Source organism: Octodon degus, unplaced genomic scaffold (assembly GCF_000260255.1).
Source record: "Octodon degus isolate 3935 unplaced genomic scaffold, OctDeg1.0 scaffold00045, whole genome shotgun sequence".
Taxonomy (NCBI): Eukaryota; Metazoa; Chordata; class Mammalia; order Rodentia; family Octodontidae; genus Octodon; species Octodon degus.
This window is the reverse complement of record NW_004524621.1, coordinates 13,152,395-13,176,777: the sequence shown is the minus strand read 5'-3', so window position 1 is coordinate 13,176,777 and position 24,383 is coordinate 13,152,395. Positions and strand designations below refer to the sequence as shown.

At 40.8% G+C, this 24,383-nt stretch overlaps 2 protein-coding genes and 1 pseudogene across 2 annotated transcripts in view; 1 reads left to right on the top strand and 2 right to left on the bottom strand.

Annotated features, from left to right (window-relative positions):
• On the bottom strand, positions 1–12,344 carry Bag1 (BCL2 associated athanogene 1; the record flags this gene model as incomplete). The annotated part of the gene is made up of 7 exons (XM_023716085.1): positions 1–258; positions 798–860; positions 1,970–2,077; positions 4,082–4,195; positions 6,491–6,573; positions 10,024–10,152; positions 11,867–12,344. Coding segments are annotated over 7 exons (1,065 nt in total), but the record flags the coding sequence as incomplete, so codon positions are not given.
• A 188-nt stretch (positions 12,345–12,532) lies between these two features.
• The window catches only part of Chmp5 (charged multivesicular body protein 5), a 16,442-nt gene continuing 4,591 nt past the window's right edge, over positions 12,533–24,383 (top strand). Inside the window, exons 1-5 of the mRNA XM_004632012.3 lie at positions 12,533–12,759; positions 13,532–13,636; positions 15,264–15,310; positions 18,482–18,575; positions 18,701–18,772. Of these exons, the coding sequence (XP_004632069.1) occupies positions 12,691–12,759; positions 13,532–13,636; positions 15,264–15,310; positions 18,482–18,575; positions 18,701–18,772 (387 nt within the window). The 5' untranslated portion in view covers positions 12,533–12,690. The remainder of the gene's footprint in view (positions 12,760–13,531; positions 13,637–15,263; positions 15,311–18,481; positions 18,576–18,700; positions 18,773–24,383) is intronic.
• LOC101584921 lies at positions 21,841–24,184 on the bottom strand (annotated as a pseudogene).

Sequence of the window (24,383 nt, the reverse complement as noted above, 5' to 3'; positions counted from 1 at the left end):
TTAAGGTTGCAAAGACAGTACTTTTTCATTGAGAACCAGTGTAGGAGTAGGAAAATTGACATTTGGCCAGTTGCCTCTGGCAGCTCTGGAGGAACAGACAGCTTCTATTGAAGAGAAGACAGGGTAGTGGTGCTGCTCCTCAGGGCAGCAGAGCCTCTCCACAGCACCTCATTCAGCAAGGGCCAAGTTTGTAGACTGTAGCCGCTCAGTCTCTTGGCAGATGTTCTCTTCCACTGTATCACACTCAGCTAAGAATGCCTAAAAGATAAGACACAGGGTAGTGACAGCCCTGCCAGAGCTAGCCAACCACTATTCATCCCACATTTGGCCATTCTGAAACCAGTAAGGGAGACTCTAAACAGCTTGTGCGTGGGTGGGGATGGGTACCCAGCCTGAGCGCAAAGGTAAGGAAGGTGAGGGAAAAGAAGTATAGACCTAGGGATTCTAATCACATTCTAGGTCAATAATTCCCAAAAAGTTCATACAGATAGGGAGCCTTCCCTCAGGACCACAGTTCCATAACAATACAAGTAAAGGGGGCACTGCAAAAATGAACAGTGTCAGCATGAACAATGTCACTCTCTGCTTGCCACTGAACTTCTTCCTTAAATTAACTGTAACTATAGGGACATGAAGTAAATTCTTCTCTGATACCCTGGTTTCATGCTAATAAGTAAACAATAACCAAAAAATTCCCATGTCATATACATTTCTATAGTACCGAACCTTGAACAGATAAACCCATGAATAAACAAATCAATGCATTACAATTTGCCATGTACTACCACACAACTCACCTGAACCTTTTTCACCAAACCCTTCCTTCTTAGCCTGCTGTCTTTGAAATTTTCTGGTAGGATCTATGGAAGAAAAAGTTGGCATATAAAAAATCTTCAGTGACAATGACATATCAGAAACATACAACATACCAAATAGGTTACTGATGTGAATAAAATGTGTATTTTAGGAATCATTTATCTAGGTCTGTAACCTAAACAGTCCTTTCCATAGCTTTGTCCCCATAAAAGGAACATTGTTCTCAATGTCTGGGTCATAAAAAAATGCTCTGGCATGGTGGCACACACCTGTAATCCCAGCATTTGGGAGGCTGAGGCAGGAGATCACTGAAAGTTCAAGGCCAGCCTGAATTACACACTGAGATCCTATCTCAAAAAACAAAAACAAAATATCACACCCCTCCCAACACTGATCGGCAACACACTTTGTTCTTTCACTGTTACCTATGTATGGACACTATGCCCTGTCTAGATCATGTACCAGGGAAAGTACTTCCACTTCTTTTTTATAACCCACCCACCACCACTGCCCAGAGAATCCTAAGTCCCGAGTAGTTCACTCTTTTTTTTTTTTTTTTTTTGGTGGAACCGGGGATTGAACTGAGGCCCTTGCGCTTGCCAGGGAAGCACTTATTCCACTGAGCCATCTCCCCAGCCCCCAGAGTAGTTCACTCTTAAGAGTAAAGAGGAGGAATAGAGACACCATTACAGTCATCTGTAAAAAAGAAACCAGGGTCAATGATTCAATAGGCTCACAAGATCTGGGTCTGGTAGAAGTCTACATAGGAAATGAACTCAATGGAATCATTAGTCACTTGAGTGCCAGGAAGCATGGTTTCTTGGACCATGAGATCATGGAACACTTGGGTCCCAGGCTTTATAACTGCAGATTTCAGTTATATACATATATTTATATATATATATATATATATATATATATAATTTTATTTTATTTTATAATATGACAAAAGCCCATGTCAATGGGCTACAGATCAGGAACTGGTCTACTTTATGTATTGATCCAGGACCAAGCATGATGTCTGACACACACGGTAGATGTTCAATATCCTCAAGTGTTATGCTCAGGCAATAAGAGTATGTAAATGAAAGAGTGAAACTAACTGAAATATTGTCATGGAAAACTAATTTTTCTGAGTTGAATATTTATTTACCATTGTGTCAATTTCTTCCAAAATCTTCATAAACTGCTCAATTGTGGCTTTTACTTTCCTATCAAGTTTGCAGAGAGCTTCAGCTTGCAAATCCTTGGCCAGAAAACCCTATGGAAGAATAATGCGTTACTGGAAGTGTTCCATGAGGCTGATGGAAAACTCCATGCCACAGTACTAATAAGGCAATCACACCCTGAATCCACCATTGTCATAACAGGCCAGGCCACATCTCAGACCAACACCTTCATCTCTTGGGAAAAACAGAAAGGTTGTCCTTAGACCAGCCCAGCAACTTTATCAAGCTGCAGGTGTATGTCTGGCGTAAATCATGAGACTTTAAATGGCTCTTGAGGCCTGGCTCTGATGATGTCCCCAGTCTCAAGTGTACACCTGCACACGAGAAGCAAACAAAAGCACTGGTTTAGGTTCTGACAGGCCTGTGCAAGAATCCTGACTGCAGTTTACTGGCTTGTGCCTTACAAGTAATTTTTCTTTTCTGTGTTAGTACCAATGTTGTTTATTTAAAATTTCTGTATGGCTGGGTGTGGTGGCATACACTGTAATCCCAGCACTCAGGAAACCGAGGCAGGAGGATCACTGCAAATTCGAGGCCAGCCTGTGCTACAAAGTGAATTCAAAGGGCCAGCGAGATAGCTCAGCGGACTAAGGGCTTGCTTAGGCAAGCACAGGGACCAGGGTTCAATCCATGGCACCACATGCTGTGCTGGCCCCACCCCTGGCACACTGAGCTAGCCACCAAGACCCAGTGTGGTGGTGCATGCCTGTAATCCCAGCACTAGAGGAGGATCACTACAAGTCCAAGCTGCATAGTGAGACACTGTACCAAATACATTTAAAAAACAAACAAATAAAAAACCCAGTGAGTTCAAGCCAGCCTGAACTACATTGAGACCCTGTCTCAAAACAACAAAAACAAAAAAAATTCTATGTAAGCATAATCATAATGAAAACACAACCCACACCATCATGTTATAAAGTAAGGAAGGGAAAGGGGGTTTTGAGCTATCCCTAATCTTTTCTGGGCTTTAGTAATTTACTATGTATAATATGAGAAACTGAATAGGATGACACCCACCTCTACCGCACCTCACTAAAATTAAGCTCAATCTGCACCTTTTATGAATCAACAAAATGTTCTTTGCTTTGCCAAGCACAATACAACACCCTGGACTGCAAGATGCCACCTGTTTGTTCTACTTCACAAACTACATGAGTCTAATATAGCAAGTGTTTCCTATAAACATAAATTAAAAAATTATGGAAAAAAAAAAAGAAAGAAAAAAAAAGGACCAAGTGTGTAGGAAATGACTAATTAAAGGACTGAAAGAAAAAAAACCCAAAACATAAATTGATGTTGGCTGAACTCTGACATAACAGTGACAATAACACTTTAAAAGTACATTTGTTTTTGCACTGCTGAGATTGAAACCAGGGCCTTTAGCATGTGGGACAAGCACTATACCATTAAGCTATCCCCCTAGCCCTAATAAACACTTTAAAGTCTCATGACAATCCTGAGAGGGAAATACCATTAACATATGACATGGCCATAATTTGTATATTTGGCTGCTAGGCAGCTTTGGACCACTGGTGATAGATATATGACAGTCTCACTGGGTGACATAGAACAGTCCTATCAGGTGGTATAAGCTGCCAGATGGAACAATTATGCATATAACACCACTGGTGGTTCAAACTGGTAGGAATCTGTTAAACGTTCCTTTTCACTGGTGAGGAACTTGAAACAAAGACACACTGGTTAGCATTAAGAAGGGCTAGGGATGTAACTTAGGGGCATAGTGCTGACCTGGCAAGTGCAAGGTCCTAAGTTCAATTCTCAGTACAAAAAACAAAACAAAAAACAGTAAGAAAAAGGGCATGAGTTAGGGATGTAGTCAGTGGCAGAGAACTTGCCTAGCATGAGCATGGCCCTGGGTTTGATCCCAAGTACTCGGACAAAAACAGAGACAGAGGCAGATACTAGGATCTGAACCTAGGGAGTATGGCTACAAAGCCTACCCTTATAACCACACATTATATTTACAAAAGCATTACAGAAGTTATAAAGTCAAAGTTCATGAAGGATATTACCTGCTGGATTCCAGTAAGTTCTTTATTCAACTCTTCCAGGTGGTCAGCTATCTTTTCCACAGACTTTTCCAAATTTTTCAACTTTTTTAGCTCAACCTCTTCCTCTGGATTGCTCTAAAATGATGAATGAAATAAAACATAATTACCAAGACCAGAAGCCTCTGATGGGAAAAAAAAAAAAATCTGACTACAGTTGGGCTAACTCATTCAGCTAGAAGTTGTAACTTTCTGCTTGGAAAATAAATCAAAGGGTTATATATTAAAGTTTTCTACTTATAGACTCTAGTTTGGACAGAAGAAAGGTGTTTAATTCAAAGAGAAGAAAGAGGTGTACTAGCAGTGTTTGGACAGAATATCCTGTCTGCTTCTTCTTTCTTTTTTTTTTTATAAATTTTTATTTATTTATTTATTTATTTATTTATTTATTTAGGGTGGCCAGCTCAGCCCACCAGGGGGCGGGGCTGGCTGCCATGTGGTGCTGGGGGATTGAACCGCGGTCCCTGTGCTTTGCTAAGCTTGTTCTAAGTAGGTGCTTTAGACCACTGAGCCATCTCACCAGCCCCCCTGTCTGCTTCTTGTACTATGGATAACCACTAAGAAGATAACAATGTACAGTGTATTGACTATCAAAACTGTCCTATTAATCAGCTGTGAAACTGTCTCATTCATATTTATTTCTCAATAAAAAAATTTTTAAAAAAGAGAGAGCTTCCCGGGGAACAACCCACTCGGGGCCCCCCTCCTGTCCTTCTCTCAGACAGGAGCTTTCTTTCCCTCAATAAATATATTCTGCTCATTAAAAAAAAAAAAAAAAAGGTGTTAGGTAAACATTTTTTTTTTGGCAGAACCAGGGATTGAACTCAGGCCTTTGCGCTTAGCCAGGGAAGCGCTTATTCCACTGAGCCATCTCCCCAGCCCCTAAACATTCTTATAGTGGTCCTGACAGTTTGGGTTCAGAGAGCAGAGCCAATCTAAGTGCCAGGTTCAGCATCAGCTCTAGGCTCATCAATAGCCTGTGCACAGAAAGGAAGGTAAACAGATTACATAGAATGCTTCTGCGGAGTACAGAATGCCAAGACAAGCAGAATTCACTTATTCTTTTAAATGGAATTTCTAAATGCCACCCTCCAATTGAATATCCCTATTTAATATAATGACAATTAATACTATTTTTTGATGGCACTGGGATTGAATTCATGCCTTCACACTGAGCTACACTGTCAGGGTTTTTGTTTTCCCCCATTTTTTAATTTTAAGACAAAGTCTTGCTAAGTTGCTCAGGCTGGTCTCAAGCTTATGATCCTCCATGAATACTTTCACTGAACACTCACTACATGCCAGGCACTATCCAAAGCACATTACCTGTTATCTTTTTTAAAAACCTTACAACTCTAAGGACATGCTGTTTCACAGATGATCAAATTGTGGCTTACTATGCTAACCTAGAGTCACACACCCAAACAACGTAGAACAGATTGGAATTCAGACCAGTTCTCTATTTTTTAGGACAACTGCAACTGAAAATCTTAGTTTCTTCAAACTCAACCCATGGCTTCTGAAGCTCTTCATTCCCATTCTCCCTGTCCTTCAACAAGAAATTTATAATATTTAGCCTCTCACCTAAACAACTAATAACCAGGGCCAGAAACTTCCTGCTTTATTACACTGTCCTCAGTTGTTTATTATTCTGCGTGGACAAATCCTGAGTCACAGTATCCTGGCAATTCCAGGTCTAGTTGGATTTCCTTCTGTTTTGCTAATCTCTGACACCTTCTCCACCTAGCCAGAAAACTAAGTAAGGAAACTTCATATGCTCAACAACTCTACCTTGTTACTTTGTCACAATGCTTCCTTATTACCTTATGGGCCACTGACTTCATCTGTTACCAATTGAATCTTCTCCCCCCTCAGTTCTTTAGTTTGAGCCTTTCTAGTCAAAAAGGGTTTTTCTCTTGTGGGACACTGTAGTAAAAATGGTGGTTAAAAAGACTGGCTTTCCAATCATTTTCCTTTTTTTTTTGAGATAAGTCCCATTAAACTGCTACTTTTCCCAGGCTCAAAATTGCAGTCCTCCTAGAGTGATCAAACTGAGCTAAATCCAATGAGATAAAGACCTCAGTCTCCCACACCGGTTGGTCTAGAGGTGTGTGCCACCAAATTTGGCTCACAGTACTTGTTATTGAGGCAACACAATGGCTCCTAATTCTTAGGCAAAAATTCAAATCAACAGGAAAAGAAAGATACAAAGTAACCAAACAACAAAATTGGTAATTCCATCAAATAGTGACTACTTTAAAGAAGTGTTTTCCCAATGCAGAATCTGGGCCCAAATTTGGCCTTCTAAACAGAAATGTGTATAAAAACTTAGTCATTTGATTCTGTGGGACTCATGTGGAAAAAGTAGTTTACCTTTTCCCCAATTAACATGACTCGGCAACCACTTTGTATTCCAAGTGCTGACAATGGCATCTCCATTTCCTTCAGAGATTTTCCTGAAAAAGAGAAGAAAGGTACGGCAAACTATAATAATTGTACAACACAGAAAATAGATTTCAGCAAAGATATAGGAAACAAAAAAATGTGTTCATTAATGAGATGATGATGAATTGGTATAACTTTTTAGAAAGTATCTTGACCAAGTAATTTCACTTAAAATATTTATTCTAAACAGAAAATAAGACATGTGCCTACACAGCTCTTATTACATGATATAATATTTTTTTTTAATTACAGTACCAAGAATAGACCATAGAGCCTTTACACTAAGCTACATCCTCAGCCTTTTTTAATTTTTTGGGAGACAGTATTTTAGTTACTTTCCTCTCATGGCTGAGACAAAATATCCAAAGTTAAGGAACGACAGGTTTATTTAGCATACAGTTTACGGAGGTTTCAGTCAATACTCAGCTGGCTCCAAGGCAGGTGGTGTGGCAGAGGAGCAACAGTTCATGATGGCAGAAGACAGCCAAAGAAACAAGAGCCAAAAAAGAAGCAAGGAAGAGAGAAAACAAGCTCTTCCTCTCCCTTTTACTGTATGCATGCTATCTGCCCCAGGGCAAGTGTAGCACTCACACCCATAATCCCAGCATTGAACCATGAATCAATCACAAACTCTAGAAGCCCATGCCCATAATGAGGCTTTGTGAGACATCTATACACAAATCATAACAGACTTCCAGTAGGTGACTAAATTGTCTAGACTGGGCTCCAAACTTCATCTCTCTGTCTCAGCCTCCTAGAGTGCTGAGATAAAAGGTGTGCACCACCATGCCTGTCTTGGTACAATCTTATAATAGAAACTATAAAGAGCCAAATATTCATGAATTGGGGGTTGATTAATCATACATTTGTACAACGCTCTGTGGGCATTAAAACGAATTCAGGGCACTTCAACTACACAAGGAATGTTGATGACTCAATGTTACAAGAAAAAAAAGTTATCAAATGTAGGGGTTAGGGATTTAGCTCATTGGTATAGTACTTGCCCCATATGCATTAGGATCTGACTTGAAATCTTAGCAAAAAAAAAAAAAAAAGAAAAAGAAAAAAGAAAAGGTTATAAAGGCCTTTATATCCAGGGGAAGATTTTCTTCTTTGTGTTTTCTTCTATTTTAGAACATGAATTTCTGTGTCTTTTAATTCAGAAAATATATATATATTTTAATCTTTAGTTATTTGGTACAGGGTCTCACTACACAGCTCAAATTCATAGTGATTCTCCTGTCTCAGTCCTTCCCAGCTCAAGGATTACAGGAGAGCACCACCATGCCCAGTTTTGGTGGCACAGCATGCACTCCAGGGGATAGAACCTGATCCCTGCACTTGTCAGGGATCTAAGCAGGCGCTTAGATTGGTGAGCTACCTCCCAGCCCTGTTTCTTGATTTTTCTTTCTTTCTTTCTTTTTTTATTTTATTTTATTTTATTTTTTTTGAAGGGTATTTCAAGCATGGTTTTAGTATTACATATTGCTGTCCTCACTGCAGTTGCTTAGTTCACAGACATCAGCATATAAAGTTAGTCAGGGTGAGACATATACCCATTAACTGCTATTTTCAAAAACCTGATGGAAACTCTAAGACCATTGCCTTAACCATCTTGTTTGTATAAATGGATAGTTCCGCCCTGATCACTCTGGCAGGCCCCGTTTCTTGATTTTCGAGATTTTTGAGTCAACTTCTTTCCCATCTCTCTCTATGTTGTTTAATCCTTAAGTTCTCTTTTTCCATCTTTTTTTTTTTTTTTTAATGCATTTAGTATAGGGTCTACAGGGTCTTACTGCACAGATCAGACTCGTAGTTACTCTCCTGTATAATCCCAGCCTCCCAAATGCTGGGATTACAGGAGGTGCCACCACACAGTCTCAATCACCATGCCCTGGGTACAGAGCCAGCACACCAGGGATTGAACCCCAGCCACTGTGCTTTGCCTAAACAGATACTTTAATCCACTGAGCTATCTGGCAGGCCCCGTTTCTTGATTTTCGAGATTTTTGAGTCAAGGGCTCACTATGTATTCCAGACCCGACCTTAAATTCACTATATAAGGGCTGGCCAGATAGCTCAGCAGGCCAAAGAGTGCTTAGGCAGAGCACAGTGGCACGCTGAGACAGTGATTGAGACTGGGCATGATGGCACTCACCTGTAATCCCAGCACTTGGGAGGCTGAAAACAGGAGGATCACTATGAGTCTGATCTACATAATGAGACCCTGTAGACCTTGTACTAAATACATTAAAAAAAAAAAAAAAAAAAATTACTATATAACCCAGGTTGCCCTCTAACTTGTAGTGATCCTTCTGCTTCAGTCTCCTAAGTGTTGGCCCAGCCAAAAAATGTTTTTAAAAAGATAAAACAAGATTACTATCAAATATAAATAAAAATATTCCCTATTATTAAATTCTTTATGAAGACTGGTATACAGTGAGATGTCTGCCCCTATCAGATTATCAGAATAATGGATTTAATGGGAACAGGAAGGCAGACACGGTGTCTTGGTTACTTTTCTTTCATTTCTGGGACAAAATATCTGGCACTCAAAATTAAGAAAAGGTTCCTTTAGCTCATAGTTTGTGGAGGTTTCAGTCCATACTCAGCTAGCTCAAAGATAGAGTGGCACATGGCAATTCAAGGTGGTAGGAAACAGCAAAACAGCAAGAGCAAAAAGAGGGAGCAGTGGTGGCCGCAGCACTGACACAAGCCTCTCTCCTTTCCTTATATTGCCTCCAGACTATCTGCCCCAGGGTGGGTGTAGCATTCACACCCATAATCCCAGCATTGGATCATGAATTAATCACAAACTCTAGAAGCCCACCCAATGACTGCATGAGGCTTTGGAGGGTCAACTAGACACAAACCGTAACAAAGGGGTAAGGAAGGGGTGGGTCCCAGTGGAAATCTGCAGCCAATACAACTGCCACATCCAGGGCCCTAGTAAATTTCTTCAAAGTTTTCTGAGTCTGCACAACACCTAGGACTGGAAACAGAATTTTTTGTCCTCATGGAATTTGTTATCCTAACAGAGAAACAATGCTAAGCAACTAAGGAAATTTCAGTACAATTTATGTAGAAGTTGTAGTGTGTATCATGTGAACATAGAGAAGCTAACCTAGGTACAGAAGACTGCCTATGTGCTTTATCAAAAATTTCCATCATCAGTTTAAATCTGATTCCTATCAGATGCTTGAAAAAAATCCAGTACAAAGCAGATCCTCACTATTTTTTTTTTTTTCCAGAACCTGGGATTAAACTCGGGCCCCTGCACTTGCCAGGGAAGCGCTTATTCCACTGAGCCATCTCCCCAGCCCCTTACTAAGTATTTGTTGAACAAATGAATAAATAAACACTGTCCCAGTTTGAAAACTGAGTTATCATTATGTAGGGTTAGATAGTTTTAAATCTGCCCTTTAACTAAACAAGCTTAAAGCTAGAAAAGAAGTACCTACCCTTAAATATGAGCTTTTGAAAAGGCAGTGGAACCCCTGTGGCCTCTTCAACAGCCTGGGCCAGGTCTTGGACGATTGGTTCGGTTCTACCCTGTTGAGCAGTAACATGAAGGTCGTGCTTTTCACTGCCTAGGCAGACATAGAAAAAACATTTAGTGAATATAACTCCTTTACATAAACCAGTATAGACAGACGCTTTTACATTAATTTTACCCATCCTTCAAGAAACTAGTCTATATGTTACTACAAAATGCCTTTCCCCATCCTCTCACAATCTGCTCCAAGATTTCTTTCCCTTCTATTATTATTATTATTATTATTATTATTATTATCATTATTAATGTATTTAGTATAGGGTCTTACTACACAGATCAGTCTCATAGTGATGCTCCTGGTTTCAGCCTTCCAAGTGCTGGGATTACAGATGAGAGCACTACCACATCCAGTCTCAATCACTGTCTCACCGTGCCCCAGGGGCAGGGCCTATACAGCATGCAGGGGATCCAACCATTCCCTGTGCTTGCCTAAACAGGCTTAATCCACTGAGCTATCTGGGCAGCCCTTTTCCCCTCTATTTTAAGAACTAACAACTTCAACTATAGCTAATGTTTTAAGCACTTATGTATAAGGGCCTCTACTAGACTCATTTCATGCTTATCTTATTTAATCCTCAGAGAAACTCCATGAAGTAAGCACTACATATTCTTTATTTCATAGACAAGCAAACTAAATTCAATTCAGTTAACACTTGCCTATGGCAACTTAACTAGTGGAATAAGATTATAATCTTAAATCCAGTGGGTTCCAAAGCCCACATTTTTCATCACAAGCTATCTGCTTGCGGCCTGGCTAGTCTACACTTCTTATGCTATTTTTTTTGTTTTATTTTTTTTTTTATTTTTTTTATTTTTCAAGTACAGGAGATTGGACTCAGGACCTTGTGCTTGCCAGGCAGGTGTTTACTGAGCTAGTTTTCCATCCCTATTGTGCTGTTTTGTCTCCTTGCTGCAATGTACAAAACAGTGCTTCTTCAAAGACTCCCGCCTGACATAAGCCTCGGACACTGCAAATGGTGACTAGTAAAGACAAATACACACAGCAGTGAATTTTTGGAAGCACAAGTGCTGTTTTCCAAGGTGTATACAAAGTAAGTGGCTTTAGAGCATTACACCAAAGCCTTGAATTCTCCCAACAATTCCATGATGTTGGTGGAGGCAGGGGTTACCAACTCTACGCCACAGAGAATAAACTACAGGCCTAGAAAGGAGAAATCCACAAGATCACTCAAAACTGGAGGAACTAGAATTCTGGTTTCCAGATTGCAAGACACTCCTGCCTCTCCTACCTGGTTAGGAGGAACCTCACGGATTCACTGGAGAGTATACTAACTTTGTTTAGTTTTGCGTCAAACTCCAAAGAATATCAGGGAGTAAAGACTGGACTCATGGCCGGCTCAAACAGTGGAAGTGTGGCACCTAAGGTACTCAATAAACAGCCCGCCAATCACTAAGTTTAGATTCGTTAAGACTCATCACAAACGTATGTGCCCAGACACACTACAGTTGTACACAACATGACCAAAAACAAGGCTGACAAAAAGACATAATAACTGTGTGAGCACACACACACACATACACATAACTAGTTACACGATGTTTGAACATGCTCCAACATCGAGGATGCAACAAATGGCCAGAGACCGCTCACATGAAAAGATGTACAGACACAGGCCCTAGCCTAAAGCCAGCGCCTCGGGGCGCTGGGACAAATACAAGGACCCAAGTTCCCGGAGGACACGTGGCCAAACCCGCCGCACAAACCCACCCGGCCGCCCGGCGCTCACTGTGGGTGACGGTCACGCTAAGCCCGGCAGCCGCCATTTCCTGAGCCGGGGTCACCTCTTCGGTCTGGGCCACCTCCTCCGCCTGGATCACTTCCTTGCCCCTGGTCACCTCCTCGGCCTGGGTCACCTCCTCGGTCTGGGTCACCTCCTTGGTCTGGGTCTCCTTCTTGCTCCGGGTGGAGCGGGGACTGGCTTTCTTCTTCATCCGCGGCTGGCGAGCGCCGGCGGCGGCGCCCCTGGTGGGTCGGTCATGTCCCCCGGCTGCACTGCGAACAGACGGGCGCTGAGAGGAAAGAGCGCCGCGGCTGGCCGAGGACTCCGACCGGCGCGGCTCCCGGGAGCGCGGAGGGGCGCGCCTCCGGCGGCCCAGCCGCTCCTGGTCGCCTCGCGGTCTTGGCGCGCCGCCGTGCTCAGCCAGAGCCGCGCCGGTGGCCCGCCCAGCGGAGAAAATGACAGTTGCTTCGAGCCCCGGGCCAAGTCATTTCCCGGCCCCGCCCTTGTCTGTCCACCACGCCCTCCATACTGCGGTCTGTGCCTCTCCGCTAACGCCGCCGGTAAGCCCCACCCCCTTCAGCCAGGGCCCCGCCTCGCCACAGAAGCCCCGCCCACTACACATAGGTCCCGCCCACTGTAAGCTCCCTCCCCGCCCTTTCTAACGCGCTGCCCTACTTCCCCGGAAGTCCGAATTGAACATCCGGAAAAAGGATATATTCCAGGGAACATACAGCGCTTGCGCCTGGGAGGGCCGGAAGTTGAAGTGGGAGTGATTCTGCTTCCGTTTCTAGTTTTCCCCTTAGTGTTTGGTTTCTTCGCGGCCGACCAAGATGAACCGATTCTTCGGGAAAGCGAAACCCAAAGCTCCGCCGCCCAGCCTGACTGACTGCATTGGCACGGTAGGCATTTGACTAGAAAACAAGACCCCGGGCCTCGGACACTCCCGACCCCGCCCACCCGTGTCCCCGGGCTGCTACTCCATTCCATTCCTTGTACCTGGCCCATTACAAATCTGTCCTCTCCAGCCGCCCCCACGTCCTATCACTCCTATCTCCCAATTCCCGAAGCCACAAACCGGAGACCCTCTGCCTCATCAATAGCTCAAGCTACCTTCGCTCAGCCCGTTCTGATGTCCATTGCTGTGTCTGCTCTCGCCTTGGTCCTCTCACCCCAACCTACCCGAGGCCCCTATGCCCTTCCCACCTTGCCCAGCCCAATCTTTTACCCCCTTTCCGTCTTTCATTCCTCATCCACATCAGGCCTTTTCTGTGGTACCCTAAGTCAACGTATCTGTACCTTAGCCCTGAGTCATAGTAACACAAAATTCAAAACCTTGTGCCCTCAGATTAAGCCACCACCCTTACACTAGGACATAGCATCAGTGCAACTTTTAGCCGGTGTCTACTGAGCCCCCAGTCTGACGAGTCTTTGGTTATTGGGAGATCTCAACTTAGCCTAGTGATAAATTACTTTTTACTTCACTCTTGAGGGGTACCTGGTATATCAGAATCTGGGAGAAAGAACAGTTTGTAGAAGCTCCCAAAGGAATTATCTTACACCTCATTGGCCTGTTCAGTTTAGTTTTGTTTTGTTTCTCATATTCCTGCCCTGCTTCTCCCCATGTAAATTAATGCAGTAACTAATTACTGCTGGTTTCCGATTCTCCCCAAGGTGGACAGCAGGGCAGAATCTATTGATAAGAAAATTTCCCGGCTGGACGCTGAGCTAGTGAAGTACAAGGATCAAATCAAGAAGATGAGAGAGGGTCCTGCAAAGGTAAAATAGGCAGCAGTTGCTGCAGAAGCACTTATAGGAATAGGGCCTGGCGATGGGTTGGTAACAAATATGAAAGGCATATTGTCTGTTAAAGAGAAAAAATGCATGGAGATGTATCCTTCAGGGAGAAGAGTTTGCAGTCAGATATAAAAGGGTGGCTTGGTTTGATTTGGTTAACAGAAGGTGCTGATCACATGTCCAGAAGCATAGAATGAGCATGTTCTACTGAGGTTATAATCGAGAGAGAAGGGCTAGGTGGAGCTCACAACTCCAGGCCAGTCAGGTTAGGTAGATATTGACTGGTTATGGAGTGGCTCATTGGGAAAAAGTACTGAATTAGGCATGTGGGAACAGTGTTCTAGTGCTGTCACTATGACTACCTATTTTCTGCTTCTGTTAAGTAGGAGCATAAAGTAATTAAGCACAAAGACTAGATATAGAACCATCTTAACTTTTCCAATTCCACAATTTATTATCCACGTGAGCCAGGCATTACTGAACCTCAATTTTGCCATCTGCAAAAGGGTATAATATGGTGCTTGCTTCAGCAGCACATGTACAAAAGGGGGTAATATGTATTTTATACTGTGAGGACTAAGTGCAATAATTCATGTAATATAGAGCACTAAATCTAAAACATAGTATCATTCAATAACTACTAGGTATCACTCGGAAGATAATAACAACTGGATTTTCCTATTGGAGGAGACAAATAAAACAATGTGGAACATTATAGAAAGGGAAGGCACCAGGTATGATGGCACACACCTGTAATCTTAGCACTCTGGAAGGTTGAAAAAAAGAGGTTCATAAGTTTAGGCCTAGCCTAGGCAACTTAGCAAGATCTGGTCTCAAACAAGAAGAAAAGACTGGAGAAATAGCTAAGTGTAAAGTGTTTCGATTCATTCTCCTCTCTTGCAAAATGAAAGGAAAAGAAAGGAAAGACTTCTTCCAGCAACCTTCACTGATGATGTGGTACAAAGAACAGTGACAAGAAAGCTAATCTAGACTTGAAATAAAAGTCCACACCATGATTAGTACTTATGAGCGTGACATAAAAAGAGTCAGTTTAAAAGACAAAAGAATTGTTTGAAATTCAGTAAAAACAGAGCGGAAGGACAAGTTCATTATAAGTGTTCTCAACCAGAAGAGGTTGTTGGGGCCATACTTAGGCATTTCCAAGGTGAGGTAAGATTAAAGAGTCTGGGCCAGGCATGGTGGTGCATGCCCGTTATCCCATCACTTGGGAGGCTGAGGCTGGAAGGGTTGCTTGAGTTTAAGGCCAGCCTGAGCTACATAATGAGTTCAACGCTGAAATGCATACCAAGTCTCTGTCCAAAAAAAGATTGAAAATTCTGGACATGTTGAAGTTGGGCTCTGCTGGGATAAAAGTGGAGATATTATGTATTAGGGAAAGGGCAAGTAGATTAGGACACTGAAATGTGGGATGCAAGGACAGACAGGCACTAAGGCTTAAAGACTAGACATCAGCGATATCTGTGAACAGAATCCAGAAGCTACTACTCTGAAGAAGAAAGTAGGCATGTAAGTTGAGGATATGGGAGATTTCCTTTACATATGCATGTTTTCTACTTTTTAAAAAAATTAAATCTGTTTTTCTCCTCAGAATATGGTCAAGCAGAAAGCCTTGCGAGTTTTAAAACAAAAGCGGATGTAAGTTATGTGAATGATCTCCTTCCCTCTAGCAGCTTTAACTGAAGGGAAACCCATCAGTTTTTTATATACCATTCTCTAAACATTCTTGATAAGATTAAAAACTTTCATTAATGTAATTACATACAATGAACTGGCTTTCCCTTGTCCTCAACATATACAGCAACAATGTCTGTGGTAGCATTGTCTTGTCTAACTAGAATTTTTTGCTACAGTGGAGATATTCTGTGTCTGTATGTCTGAACCAATAGCTATTAGCTACATGTGGCTATTGGGCACTTGAAATGTGGTGAATATGACTAAGAAACTGAAATTTTAATTTTACTTCTTTAACTTTATGTTTAAGTAGCCATATGTGCTTAGGGACTACTATTTTGGATTGGCCAGATCTATATGATTAGGTTCTTCCATTATTTAGTTAGTATATCTTTTTTTAGTTTTGTTTGTAAAACTAAGAGTGCTAAATATTTATTCCTACTCACAAGGATGCTTTTTTTATTTTTAAAATTACATTGCTGAGGATTGAACTCAAGGCCTCTTGAATGCTAGGCAAGTATTAATCCACTGAGCTACACCCTCCCCATCTTTTTGTTGAAATAGTGTGTGTAGTCCAGGGCTGGCACTAAACATGTAATTTTCCTGCTTCAGCCTTCTGGATGATACTATTATAAGTATGTGCCACCACATCTAGCTCACTTTAGCCCTTTTATTTTGGGACAGGATCCTGTCAAGTTGCCTGGGCTGGTCTTGAACTTATGAGTCTCCCGCCTCAGCATCCCATGTAGATGGGAGTACAGGTGTGTGTTGCCATTCCGGCTTCACCAGAATAGATTTAAGGGTCTTTAATTTTTGGGGGGTGACTGTGTCCCAGTGTTGAGAGAAGCCAGATAATTTCTTTGGTACTCATCCTTGAGAACTTCTCAGCTGATGAGATCATCTGCAAGGTTGTGATGGTCAAGTGGAATCAGCTAATGCGGAACCAAAAAACTGTTGCTCTCTGTATTCCAATTTTTAAGGGACTTTTTATAATACATTGGCATCTTCCTTTAGATTATATCACATTGGAAAAAGAAATCAGGCCTATTGTGAGAATGTGGCAAATGTAGTAATCTTAATTGGTACCACTGCATACCAATTAAATATTTTATTTTTATTTATTTTATTTATTTATTTATTTATTTTGTGGAACCAGGGATTGAACTCAGGCCCTTGCGCTTGCCAGGGAAGTGCTTATTCCACTGAGCCATCCCTCCGGCCCCCAATTAAATATTTTAAAATACATGATTTATGTTTAAGTAGCCATATGTGCTTAGTTTAATATTTTAAGTGGGGTTTTTTTGTTATGAAAAGAATACCAAAAAAGGAATACATGTTCATCATAGAAATTTGAAAAATACATAAACATAAGTGGAAGGAAAAAAGGTCACCTGGATTCCTACTTCTAGAAATAACCTTTAAAATACTAATTTCTTTTCTCTGGTTTGTATACATGTAACACATATGTATGTGTACATCTAACTTTTTAAAGGAAAACAAATTATATTTACTAATATATAAGTCATTCTTCCCATTTAATTTTTGTTTGGTTTGGGTTTTTCTGTTTTGTTTTATTTATTTATTTATTTATTTGAGACTAGTTCTCACTATGTAGTTCAGGTTGTCTTTGAACTCACTACGTAGCCGAAGCTGGCCTTGAACTAATGGTGATCCTTTTGCCTCAGTCTCCCAAGTGGTAGGATTACAGGCATGCACCACCACACCAGGCTTTCCATTTAATTTTATATCTTGAGCATTTTCCTGTCCTTGTAACTATTCTGTAAAAGCTCTATATTTTTTACATAATAATCTACCATGTGCCTGTATTATGAATTGACCATTTTCCTTCTGATTGGATACCATAGTGACATCGATCATTGAAATAGTATATGATTTGACATAACATTTTGAGGGGTTTTGTTGCTTGTTTGGTTGGTTGGCTTTCTTTGTTTTGTTTTTGTTTTGTACTAGGGATTGAACTCAGGACCTTGTGCTTGCCAGGCTGGCATTTATGCTATTGAACTATCTCCCTGTCCCCAAAACTTTGTTTTAAAGAACATTTTAAGCACAAGACATATTGCCAGGTGGCCTAATTATGGGTACAAGGTTAATGAAACCTCTCAAAGGAGTGCATTTTAGAGACAAAGATAGGAGGATTTTGAGTTCAAGACCATCCAGGACTACCTATGGAGTTAGAGGCTGGCTTAAACTAAATAGGGAGAACTTATCTCAAAAACCAAAATAAACGAGAAATGGAGTTCCATCTACTAGAAAAATGCTTATATGAAGAAGCTAACAAATGCTCTTATGCTCCAAGTACTCTTATTTCTGATAATCTGGGCCTGCTAGCTCACTACCATGAGTAATCCCAGTTATCAGGAAGCTGAGGCAAGAGGATTAAGAGTTAGAGGCCAGCATAGGCAATGTAAGTGAGACTTTATCTCTAAAAAAAAAGGGGGGGAGCTGGACAGGATGGCACATACCTGTAATCCCAGGACTGTGGGGTGGTTGAGAAGGATTACAAATTCCATGCCAGACAGCAATTTAACAACTTAGTGAGACCCTGTCTGAAAATGAAAGTGCTGGGAATATAGCTTCCTGCAGAAGTCCTTAGTTCAGTTCCTAGTACTAGGGGGAAAAAGTCAGGTATGGTGCCACATGCCTGTAATACCAGCACTTAAGAAGCTGAAGCAGAAGGATCACAAATGTTAGCCCAGGCTTGGCAACTTAGTGAGATCCTGTCTCAAAATAAAATTGTAAAAGGGCTGTGATTTAAGTCCAGTGTGAAGGCTCTGCAGTCCCCAGTATGACACACATAAAAAGGAGGGGGGGGGGGTTAAGGATATAGCTCAGTGATAGAGTACTTGCCTAGTGTCATAAGGCCCTGGGTTTAATTCCTAGTCAGACTCACAGAAAAATAAATAGCAACATAGGAAAAAATGAATAATATATTATTCAATAGAAAGTATAAAACTGGTGTTTTAAAATGCAGAGAAAAATCTGGAGAGACAAAGAGGAATTAATTGTTAAGGATTTTAGTCCTTTGTTTTATTAACATTCTATTTGGTATTAAAGGTGCTTTCTGAAGATTTCTGTCTGGTTCATATTTACCTTTCTCAATTAACTCTTAAAAAGGTATGAACAGCAGCGGGACAACCTTGCCCAACAGTCTTTTAACATGGAACAAGCCAACTATACCATCCAGTCACTGAAGGACACCAAGACCACGGTATCCCAAAGCATTTCTTTCCTTTTTTTCCCACATTTATCCTTTTTTTTTCCTTGTTTTTTTAAGAAAGTAAAAAAAAAAACATGACTTTTTAGGATACTGTGGTTTTGTTTTTTTTCTTTTAGGTGGATGCTATGAAACAGGGAGTAAAGGAAATGAAGAAAGCATACAAGGAAGTGAAAATCGATCAGATTGAGGTGAGGTGTGTGTTAGTTTCTGTAAGAATGTGCACTAGTTTCTGAAAGGATCCAGATGAATGTCTGTGTGATGGGAAGAATGCAGAAGAGGGATAGGATCTTGGGCCACCATTTACTAGTGTAGCCTCAAATAGGGTTACCAGAGGTCTCAGCTTCCTCATTGTTAGTGCAAAGATCCTAATACTACATACACTATAGTTATTATGCAGATGAAATAAATGAACTAGTATACCTGTATGTTAAAGTACAAAATGCAGTTCTTGGCATATTATAAATGACCAGTAGTTATTGCCATCTTAATGAGCTTTAGTTTGTTTTCTCAGCCAATACTCCTATTTCCACATTGCCACAAATGTTAAATGAAGATATGTCTGCCAAGCACTAACACAATGTCAGCTTCTTATAACTGAGACAAAATACCCAACGCTCATGACTTATTTAACTTGGCTTAGAGAATTCAGTCTAAGGTCATCTGGCTCCAAGGTAGGAACATAATGGTACAAGATCATAGTGTTAGTGGACTAAGCACCTGTGTAGGCGAGTGCAGGTTTGATCCCTAGCACCACATGTAGCACTGGCCCCACACCCAGGAGCACTGAGCCAGCCACAGAGACCAGGTGTGGTGGCGCATGCCTGTAGTACCAGTGTTGGGGAGGCTGAAAACAGGGTGATCACTGTGAGCAAGCTGGGCAGTAAGACCCTGCACAAAATATATTTAATTTTTTTTTCTTTTTTAAAATTTTATTTATGTGTGTGTGTGTGTGTGGCCAGCTCAGCCCACCAGGGGGCGGGGCTGGCTGGCATGTGGTGCTGGGGGATTGAACCATGGTCCCTGTGCTTTGCTAAGCTTGTTCTAAGTAGGTGCTTTAGACCACTGAGCCATCTCTCACCAGCCCCACAAAATACATTTAAAAAAAAAAAAACTAAACTAAAAAAAAAGATCATGGTGGAACAAGGCTGCTCACCTCATTTCAGTTGGAAAGCACAGGAGAGAACAGTGCCAGATAGGAATGCAGGGGACAATTTATAGTACCCAAGGTTATACTTCCATGGCCTACCTAGATACACCCAGGAGTATGCTTTTTTAATCTGCTTGATTCATAATTCAATTAAGTTAATATATCAGAATTCTCATAATTTCTGCCATTGAGTTAGTGACCTTTTCTAGTAATTCTTTTTATATTTTAATGATATTCCTTAAAATTAGCATTTCTTTTTAAGATTAGATTTTAGCAGGAAAGTGAGCCCAAAGTGTCTGGGTGGTCTCACCTGTCAGGTGAACAGCCAAATGCAAGCAGTAACAGCAAAAGGAGGGAGTGGTAACCAGTCAGGGGAAGATAGCTGTTCTTGTGTATTAGGGTCCTTTACCTCTGCTCTCAGATTAGAATGTCTCTTTGAGGGCAGAGACTTAATTTTGTTTACTTTGTATCCCTAGTGCCTAAACAATGCCTGGCCATGGTTGATGCCTAGAAGGTATTTTGTGGTTGGTGAGTGGTTGAATAAGAGACTGTTAAAGGAAATTAAGCAGCACTACCTTATTGTGTTTGTTGAGTGAGTAGTTCCGACATCATCGTAGGTACTTTACTGCTTCTGCAGAATATTCTGGCAGTGTGAAGGCATTCATCTTACCCCTGTTGCATTTCTTTTCACCACCCCTCCGCAGACTGCCCTTTCCATTTCCAGTGGTGTGTGTCTACATGGAGTTAAGTTTCATGATGTCTTTCAGGAAATTCAGTAGGAAAATATCATATTTGTGCTTGTCTTATTTGGTAATAAAATACAAATGCAAAATTTTTTCTTTAATATTTAGGGCTCCTTGTGTTATATTTAAAGCTGTTTAATATGAACAAAAGACAAACTTTGGTCATTCTGGTTGCCTTGTGTGTCTCTCTGTCTTTTATCTGTAGTTGTCTATTAGTCTCCCTAACTACCCTTTTCAGTCCCCTAATAGCCAGATGACAGGTGGAAAGCCTGTTTAAACTCTTTTGATGTATATGTGTATGTGTCCTTTGGCCAGGCTACCTATTGTGAATTTTTTTTGTTAGATTTATTTTCCTAAGATACTTTATTTCTAAAACATTTTCATTGTTTTGTAGGTCGTTTTTTCTTTTTGTCATTATAGGGATCAGACACATGGTCTTACACATGCTAGGCTGATTTATTTCACGTAATTATGTTCTATTAAATCCCTGTACTAATCCTACAAATGAGCAAATTAACTTCTCACTAAGTAATGCAGAATTTGAATTGAGGTATTTCTGATTTCAGAGTCTGCGCTCCTAACCATTTTATCTACTGCCCTTCTTATGATAAGCCATTTCTCAGGTTGGTTGCACATTGTTTCCTGCCCTGTAGTAGCTTGCCACTTACATATAGGTAAATAATTAACAGGTAGTTTATTCCCTTAGCCAGTTATTTTCACCAGCCTACTCTCAGATGTTAAGCCTTCCTGATTCCATTTCTGTTTCTCCATTTAAGGTGGCCTAGTACAATTCTTTTTACCTCCCACTTGTTTCTGCTCTTGAGTTATGTCTTTGATTGACTTGAGTAATTTTATTTGTCTGTTATTTCCCTTTCTCCAGTAATTAGAAAAATGTTGATAGTTCAGGTGTTTCTTGACTTAATGTGGCAGGTAAAACTAATAGCAGAGGGCTGATGGGCATCCATTTTCAAAATAGGCCTTTGGATTTTTATAGCTCTTTTCTGTGAGACAAGGTCTTGCTCAGTATTTCAGGCTTCCCTTGAACTCAATTTATAGCCCAGGCTAGCCTCAAATTCACAGCAATCCTCTTACTTCAGTTTTCAGCATGCTGGGATTCCAGGCATGTGCCACCATGCACAGCTAGGTCTTTGGATTATTATTATACATCTTTAAAATCAAATGTAAGATCACCCTTTTTTTTTGAGACAGGGCTCACTGTGCAGTTCAAACTGACTTTGAACTCACTATGTGGTTGAGTCTGGCTTGAATTCATGGTAATCCTCCTGCCTCAGTATCCTGAGTGCTGGGATTACAGGTGTACACCACCACTCTTGTATTTTTTACTTTTTTTTTTTTGAGTCTCTTATTACATCTTTACTGATTCATCTTACTTTGTTTTCAGTTTTCCTTCACAACACTTGTAAAATCATTACATGCTAACCTCAATTCACCAATTTCATGATTAATGAACAAGAAACTTCAGTTGGAATTAGCTCTCATCCATCATTATTCTTCAGCCATGTCATTATCATCCACTGACCAATATGGCATCTAATTCATAATAAAATATTTTAAATCCCATGTTTAAATTGCATCAAATTAAGGTTAAGCATAAGACTGGTACACTGCATGCTAAATTATACCAGAGGATTATATGGACAAACAACGTAAGTGATTTTTTTTTTAACCATCAGCTAATTATATTTTTTTAAATCAATGATTATGAGCACATAATTGAATTCCCCTTAGAAGATCCTTAACTTAGGGTCAAGCCACTGGCTTTGTGTGCTAATTAGATATATTTGGTAGTTTCTGAGGTAAGTTTGTAACCAGGGAAATTGTGGTAATGAAGTTAAAGTTATATCACTGACCTAACCAGTACCATTAAGGACTTCTAAATGTATTTTATTATGTACTTAGCATAACTGGCCATGCTAATGTTATCAAAACTACAGACAAGATTGCTTAGAACTGCAAAAAACCTGAGCACCCTACCTTACCTTTATTTCCTGTACTTTCACATTCTCTATTTTTCCTCTTCAAAATATCTACTGCACCAAAATCTACTTTCTACCAGCCCTTAAGATTCCCTGTCACTCATCAGAAGAAAGAGCATTAAAGATAGTACTGGCATTTCTGATACATATTCATTATTGACTGTACTTATCAAAGTTAAACTGAAATAATACATTTCTTCTCTCTTGACATGCTGCTCAGTATTTCCTCTAAACCAGTATGACAAACCTTTCCCCTCATCTCCCCTCCCAAAAAAACTTTGCTTAGGGGAACTTGAAGCTAAAGGAGTCACCAGTGAACAGTGCTACAATTCAATAAATATACTCTGCTATTAACTCTAATGTACAAATATGATAAAAGATCAGAAATGGATGGAACCTTGTCCGAGTGTCATACTGGCACTTAAAAAGGCTTATGACCATTCATTTCCAGAGGAGTTATGTTCCAGTCTCTGTGATAAACCTATTTTCTAAACAGATTTGCTCTTTAGGAATACACACAAGAGGTTTTCCTCCATTATTTTGGTGCTTTTTTTCTTGTTGTTTTGTTTCATTTTGCATTTGGCTATGATCTACACTGACTACTTCGGAGCCATAAACCATTTTCATCCTGAGCGAACATCCCTGATCAGGAATGTTCTTCAGGGCTGCTGCTGAATGATCTGCTCCGGATGTGATTTCTCAGTTGCTCTATAAGTTCAGGATTCTGTTGCTGTGTCTGCTGAGCAAATTGCTGTCCCGCTTGGATGAGACTAGACAGGTCAGTTAGGCCCCCAACTCCAGCAGCAGGTCCCCCAGTGGCATTTGTCATCATTCCTGACATGAGCTGTTGAACTTGAGGGTTCTGCATTAAACTTGCTGCCATACTAATGAAAGCTGGATTATTTATCAAGCTGGCCATGTCAAAGCTCAATCCAGTTCCTGTCTCTCTTAATTTCTGTTCTGCTATTTTCAGATTTGATTTATAAGAATCATTTTCAGAGTCAAGATCTAATGCCTTTTGATAACTTCTAACTGCTTCTTCAAATTTATTCATAGCAGTAAGGGCCAGCCCCATCCTCCCATAGGCCTTGCTGTACTTTGAATCAATTGCTATAGCTTTTTCACAATCTTTTATTGCATCTGTGTAGTGACTTAACTTGCTCTGTGCAGCAGCCCTGTTGCAATAATAAACTGCGTTATTGGGATCCAGTTCTATGGCCTGTGTATAACAATCCACTGCAGCAGCATAATTTTCTTCTTTCATGTGGTTATTGCCTTCATCTTTTAATTGGTCAGCTTTTCCTACATCTTCGGGCACTAAGTTTGAGAGTGGCGAAATGTCATTCTTACAGAAAGAATTTGTGAATATTTCTGTCAAAGGCTGTGAAACTGCTAGATGTGTATCTTCCGGGCTGATCTTAAAAACCGTCTCCAGGCACTGAATTGCAACTTCCAAACTTTCTTGTTCATCAGAAGTATAAGCATCCATTTGACTTTGTTCCCATAAGAAACGAATAACTGCATAAACTAGGTGCTTGATTGATGACATTTTAGAAGCTTAAACACTTCCAGAAAAGAGGATGCTTCGCGAGACAACAGCTGCGGGCCCGGGGATGTCAGTGAACCTGTCCGCGCGCCCCCTGGGTCTCCAGCGTCGAGCCCGGCTCGGGATCTTAGCACTGGCCGGGTCGCCAAACTTCGCCGGCTCCCACGCCACCGCCCCCTCTGCCCACCCGGCTCTATTTTTTACTTTTAAGTTCACATTTTTACCACCAAAATGGAAGAGGGATTATGAGAGTTAGTGACATTCGCAGTTATTGTTAGAGTAAATTTTTTTTTTAATTTTTATTTATTTATTTATATTTGTGTGTGTGTGTGGCCAGCTCAGCCCACCAGGGGGCGAGGCAGGCTG